This window comes from Aptenodytes forsteri, unplaced genomic scaffold (genome assembly GCF_000699145.1).
Source record: "Aptenodytes forsteri isolate BGI_AS27 unplaced genomic scaffold, ASM69914v1 Scaffold82, whole genome shotgun sequence".
In the NCBI taxonomy this organism is placed as follows: Eukaryota; Metazoa; Chordata; class Aves; order Sphenisciformes; family Spheniscidae; genus Aptenodytes; species Aptenodytes forsteri.
The window spans coordinates 13,482,340-13,489,246 of record NW_008795490.1 but is presented as its reverse complement, the minus strand read 5'-3'; the positions used below and the strand labels follow the sequence as shown (position 1 = coordinate 13,489,246).

Sequence of the window (6,907 nt, the reverse complement as noted above, 5' to 3'; positions counted from 1 at the left end):
CAGTGTCAGAGGGCAGCTGTACCGTGACCACCCAAGCTTGGTAATTAAATGGCATACACATTAATTTCAGAGACAAGCAGGAAACTGGAGTTAAAGAACTGAAAGGAGTCAGTTGAATAGTGTTGTCCATCTGCAGAGGAGGCAAATGAAAGTCATCATAAAGGGAGCTTTATCAGTGTACAATAATTGCAGATTCAGTTTTGATTAAAGCCTTATTTTAAGTTTATAATAATACAATAGGGTTAGAAGCTGAATGAATTGCAGAAGGGTGGGTTTGGGGCCGGTGGAAATTGTCATCAAATAAATCTGAAGAAGATCCCAATCCATACCTCAGATTTTTTTGTTGTTGTTTTCATTTAACCTGCAGCCATGGCAAATTACGCTTTCGAGGATGCAAAACTGATTGATTTAATGTGAGGAGCTAATGTATACATTCAACGTATCATATCACTTTGTCTCCATGGATCAATTTTATCACGGCTCAAAGGTTTTGATCAGTATTTAGTGGGAAGGAGAGTAACCCACCTTAATGATTGTTCTTCATATCGTTTATAATCTTTATAGCTTACTGCTACGTGGAACTCGGTTCAGCAGAGCACTCAGACATTTGCTTAAGTGCTGTGCTGGATGAGAATTATAATACATCACTCAGCATGTGCACCTGAAAAAAATAACAACAGTACTGCCATAAAAGACATAATGTTGTATATATTATCCTCTTCTTGAGGAAAGGGAAACCACACATGACAGATGCTATTCATGTTGCTGCATGAATTACTTAGCTACTCTGATGACAAGGGTGACTAGGAGGCCCTAAGCAGAATAGTAATAGTGTAATACAAGTGATGCAGTCTGTGAAGGAAAAGCTTTCCCATGGAGATGTAAGCAGAAAAGAAGAATAATAAAGAGTTTTCATAGGTAATTTGCATACAAGGTTTCAAAGTCCAATTGGATAGGAACACGAGGTTTGATTATGAAAAAAATCATTTTATGATGTTTTGTATGTTTCCATACTTTACTTTCTCCTTTGGCGTCCTGCTGTTGTTCAAGATATAACCAGAGGGTACCAATTTGAATTTTAGAAGGGAATGAGGAGGACACCATCAGTATAATGGCTTTATTCTGATGTCTAAACTCTGGATTCAAAACCAAAGCTGTTGGTGCTTTTCTGTGCTTCATTACTTCCATAGTTGTTGAAAACGAAGCCTTTTGCTTTAATGTCATAGAAGGTGTTATGTTCATTTATGATTGTGCTGCTGAATTCACCTTTGTTGCTTTTGTTTATGATTTTATTCCATTTTGTTTGCAGGGTTGTTTCCCGCAGTGCTGAACCTGGCTACTAATGCTCTCATCACAACCAACGCTACCTGTGGAGAAAAGGGTCGGGAAATGTACTGCAAACTTGTTGAACATGTACCTGGACAGCCTGCAAGGAACCCTCAGTGCCGTATTTGTGATCAAAGGAGCAGGGTTCCACATCGTACGTGTGCCATTTTCATTTTGTTCCTTTAAAAAGATTTTTTTTCCAAAGGTTGTAGATACTCAGCAAACAAAACTGTAGGTCACGGGCCCGATTACTATGAAACGTCTGTCTCTTTCTTTTCAAATTAGGTTACTCATCTCTTCCATTGGTATTTCAAAATCTGTATGCTATGTATAGTCCTCAAACTGAACTTTCTAATTCGGATACTTAAAGTGGAGCACCTAAATTCAGATTTAGAAAAATTAACTATCTGCAGCTGTTGTTGAATTCTCTTGATATATACTGACCATGAATGAAAACCAGATGACTTTTACCTGCATACCTACATGTGGAATTTGAACATTTTGGCCAATCTAAGCAACATCTGAAATTTCAGTTTAGGGCCAACTCCAGTTTTATTTTATTGCGTTCTGGGATATTTTTCTTCTTCACTTGATGTTAATTCCATTTCACTGAGCCAGCAAAAAGAAGATAAGATAATGGAGCACTGCTTGGTTTAATTGCTTAGTTTTTCATATTAAAATTGATCTTTGCTAACATTGCTTTTTTTAAGACTACCCAGAAGCAAAACCAGTTTTCAAGTATAAATTTGTTATCATCTGCTTCAGAGATGCACGTTTCTAATAGTTGGGAAGATTAGAACTAAGAAAATTTGTTAGTCAAGTCACACAAGTTTAATTTCATGTGACCTTGCAGTGAAAGACATGAACAGCATTAACGTTGTTAGATTTTTGTGGGTATGTTGGCACTGTAGATTAGATTTTTGTGGGTATGTTGTAGATTTTTGTGGGTATGTTGGCACTGTAGATGGTAGAGGGTGTAGAGACACTTAAGACAGCTTTTAATGGAATATATAAAATTCCATTTTATGAATGGAAGCACTCCATTTATGAAGCACAGCCACAGAAGCATGGAGACAATTTCTCTTTTTTTCCAGTTGTTTCCCTCTAAAACCTAGTTCAGATACATTTACACCTCATGGCAAAGCACATTTAAGCATCCACTTAAAACTACAGGGAAAAAAATAATGAAAAGAGAACATTTAATCTATCTGCTAGTTCTAGACAGGGTGAGCTATCTATGTCTGTAGCTTTCCAGACAGGAGCTTGTTTAGCTTCTCCTTAGAAACTTCCTTCCAGGGCCACCCTTCCTAGAGTTATTTTACTCATTACAAAGTCTTTTCCTAATAGCTAATCTGCATCTTTCTTGCAGAAATTCATGTTACGTTTTTCCTAACTTCAGTCAATACAAGGAATGGATTATTCCCTTTTTCTTTACAAAAGTCTTTTACTTAGTTGAGGGTTGATGGTATTGCTGCTCTGTCTAATTTCTACACTAAGCTATCTCTTTTCTTTCATTCTCCTCACAGGTCATGTTTTCTAGAACTCTAACTGTGCAAATTGCAGTTCTCTGAATTATCTCTAGAGGTTTTCATCTTTATTAAAATTCACCTGAGCTCTTACCAGCACTGCATAGAGATGCAGATTTGCTTAAGAATGAACAGAATATGTTACTGTTTTCATGTTTTACTTAGATATTTCCCATTTTTAATGGTGTGACACCACTGAGAGATATATAGCTAGTTGTCCATTATAATCCCCAGATGCTTTCCTGCTAAATGGCTACCTATCCCTTTGCTCCCCATCTTGTATTTGCAAAGCTAATTATAATTGCCCCAGTATAGACTACTTCATTTGTCTGAACACAGTTGCAACTATTTTTTTTTTCCCAAGATAGTTTCTACGTTTTGACATCTTTTTTTAATTGTAGTAAATGCCACCTTCTGAGGAAAAGTCACATGATTTTGTAGCAATATAAGCATTCAAATGCTATGTTACATTGTAGTAGTGTGTCTCACTCAGAGAACATTCCAGGGGCTTTTGGAACCATTCCGACTGGCAAACATTGTGCAATAGATTCCCTTCTTTATGGATGGGTATTTAGAGACGCATGCACATCTTACAAGGTTTTTTCTATATCAAGTTTGTTTAATTCAGAAACCAAACCTAAAACAGAGCTGGATTGCTTTGTTCGTACGTCCTGCCTATGATATCAGATAGTGTACACTAATGTATGTGTATATACACAGACATACATATGTATATATATATAAACCCCATCTGAATGATTTATATTTGTGTTTCCCCTCACTCCTACCCTCTTAAAAACTTGAATCTGCCCAGCTTCATAATATCTGGTCTTTTGTTGCCAACCACATCTCATTTTAAGGTTTTTAAATGTTCATTTGGCAGAAGGAAGTGCCTTATTTAAACAGAGATGGCTCATTAATAGGAGAATCATGTAATGTAACCAGACTTTAAATGATCCCCCTGGAATGTGCGAGTCTGGAGTGCCTCCCCTTAATTACTGTAGTAGGAAATGAACACAAATTCCCTGGTTAATCACATGTGAGCCCAAATTAAAGAGCACAGTTTGATGGGCTCACTCCGTAAGTTCTCCCCCTTGCCATCCATCAGGGAGATTGGTCCTTGAACTGCATTTGCAATCCAGTCCTTTTTGCAAATATTATATTATTTTCCCTTCCCTTTTAAATAGGCAAAACATGCCAGCAATTAATCAGTGTTTTCAAATTAATTATGATTAAACTTTCATAATGGTGATTACAGTTAATTGTTGATTCCTCTCCCAACCCTCCTTCTCATGATTTACCTTTATATCAATTTCACCTGAAGAGACTTACATCAAAATTTCAAATTAGACAGCTTCTGTCACAATCACCAAGGAGCTCTGAGTTTGATTTATAGAAGATTTTTGCTAGCACTCATTTAAAGCCAAGGTTTGTGAAAATGATCAGAGCTGTGGGAACTGACAACATGTAAAGTATGGGTTTGTTTTGCTTTTCTCTTCAATATAAAGATAAAGCTACTAATAACATCACTTGTAGCACCAGTATTCTAACTTGCAAATGTTGGTGCCCACTAATGCCACTGAATAATCTGATATTTAAATGAAATTTTTGGCATTTTCAATTTTCAGGGCTTGTGCCTTCCCTCACTCCCACAAAGCACTTTAATTGTATCTTTAAATATGTTCAGACAGTCTGGCTTTCCTTAATGAGCTAGGACTCCTGTCCTCCACAGGTGGTTGATGTAGCAAAAAACCAGACACAAAGACTATCAATCTGGCTGGTTGATTTAAGTAATAATTACAATAACAAGTAAATTAATCAGTTCATGAAGTAATTATTTGCAATTCTAGGACTAGCTAGTAATGAAGCATATTCCAATTTTATATCAAGAAAACCTGTCTGTTTAGAAAGCCATCCTGAATGAGAGGGGTAGGATTTCTCCTATCTTGTTATGTTCTTGCAGACAGAACTTGCATAGAAGAAACCTACTGTATTTGAATTTCCTTTGGGTTACTTTACCCATAATGTACAGGCTTGTTCTAGGCAATTAGGGACTTCAAAATATTGATCCTTCTACCTTTTAAAATTGAGGTTATGCTATTCTCCATTTTGTACAGGAAAGAAACACGAATTGACCACAAAAAGTAACCTGGAAATGTTGAGTGCGATTTTTCTCAGTCTAAATAACATTAAAATACTGTGTAAGCAAACTTCAATAATTTAGAAGATTTGAAATCTAGGAAGAATTCACTTCTGTAGGTAAATTCTTATCCCTATTATTTGGGATTCATTTGGGACACTGCAGCAGAGTAAATGTAGACATGAAAAGTAATGCATCTTAGACTTTGATATGGATTATAACCAAGCAAACCTTCTTTATATGCATGTGAGTCAGACAATTTTCCAGTTGAGAAATATATTCTGTAATCAGTTCTGAATCATTTTCTCTGTAATGATTTCTGAATTATTTCCTGAATTATTTCCATGTGTGCTTAGAAATGTCTTAGAAATGCAAGTACCAGTATTACTTTAATCTCTGCTTTCCTTGCACACCATATCTCAGGTTCCTGATTTGTTGTTTCTGTTGCAACATTTGATGACTTTACAGTACTTGAAACTTTGGAAGACTGCAGGAAGTGTTCACTTGATTTAGATGCCTACATTTTCTGTGGAATCAGGAGATCCTCCAAGTGCATTTAGGTGTTCTGAATCACCTTCTTGTGATTCTAACCAAAATTAAACAACTAACATTAGATGAGTATTCCAATAATAATAAGCATGACTGTGCCCCAAGAGTAAAAGAAGAATTAATTTCCTGGTTTTTATTTTAAAGTGCTGCCTTATTAGTTCTGTAATTGCATTTAAATCTAGATTTTAGATCTAAAACCATTTAAATCTCTTAATTTTGAAATATATTTGTGTATTTCTGCTGTTCTAACAGAACGACATCCGATAACAAATGCAATTGATGGCAAGAACACTTGGTGGCAAAGCCCTAGTATCCAGAATGGAATTGAATATCATTATGTGACTGTTACATTGGACCTCCAACAGGTAGACTTCTGTTTGTTTGTTTCTGCAAAGGCTTTATTTCTTGCACAACAGATCACCTGGATTATTTTCCTCTTTGCTCTATGTTGCTTTTATATTATGGAGACACACTCAGCTTCTCCTATAACTTTCTGTTGTTTATATGGATAATTCTGACTGACCTTTTCATTGTAACATAATGTACCAAATTAAAAATAATTATTTCATATATAATTTTATGTAATCATGTCTAAAATTAAATATAACATTTTCAGTATTTATTTCATGATAACTTCTGGTTTGGCTCTTTAAAGACAATTAAAAGATAGTTTCAGGGAAAAATTAATGTGAATAAAAGTTTACGTTCAGAATACTGTTATTTCTTGTTTCAGTAACATAGTACTATACACTTAAATACACAAAACCCACTAAAAATACTTAAATACACTAAAAATAGTTCAGCTGTGCTAGGGATACATGTGCATGTGATGGGTTATTTTGAGGGACAGCCTGGATAAAAGGAGGAGTTTGGCTAATGAGGTCCCTAAATAAATTGCCTCTTATTAGTGGAATCTTGCTTGACAGATGTTGCTACACAGAATGCAGTTATTTGATGCTTACGAAAATGCTATATAAATGCCAGGTATTTATGCAAGAGGATTTGAGGGTAGATGGAAAATAATTTTATTTGTATTATGCCAAGATAAATACAGAACAATTATCTGGTACCAAATTTATTCATCGTGTTATTAAACTTGACCGTTTTGGTATTCAATTAAGTAGGTAACAAATTAATTTCCCCCTCCCCCGCTTAAAATCTCCTCTGGTCTGTGGCTGCCCATATTTGTCTGCAACTTGAATCAGACCACAAAACATAGAATCATAGAATCATTTAGGTTGGAAAAGACCCTTGATCATTGAGAGTCCAACCGTAAACCTAACACCACCATGCCCACTAAACCATGTCCCTAAGCACCACATCTACATGTCTTTTAAATACCTCCAGGGATGGTGACTCAACCACT

General features: G+C 35.6%; 1 protein-coding gene across 1 annotated transcript in view; it reads left to right on the top strand.

Moving 5' to 3' along the window:
- The first annotated feature begins 460 nt into the window (after positions 1–460).
- Positions 461–6,907, top strand: part of LAMA2 (laminin subunit alpha 2) — a 299,682-nt gene continuing 293,235 nt past the window's right edge. Inside the window, exons 1-3 of the mRNA XM_019472632.1 lie at positions 461–497; positions 1,310–1,480; positions 5,794–5,906. Coding sequence (XP_019328177.1) covers positions 461–497; positions 1,310–1,480; positions 5,794–5,906 — 321 coding nt within the window. The remainder of the gene's footprint in view (positions 498–1,309; positions 1,481–5,793; positions 5,907–6,907) is intronic.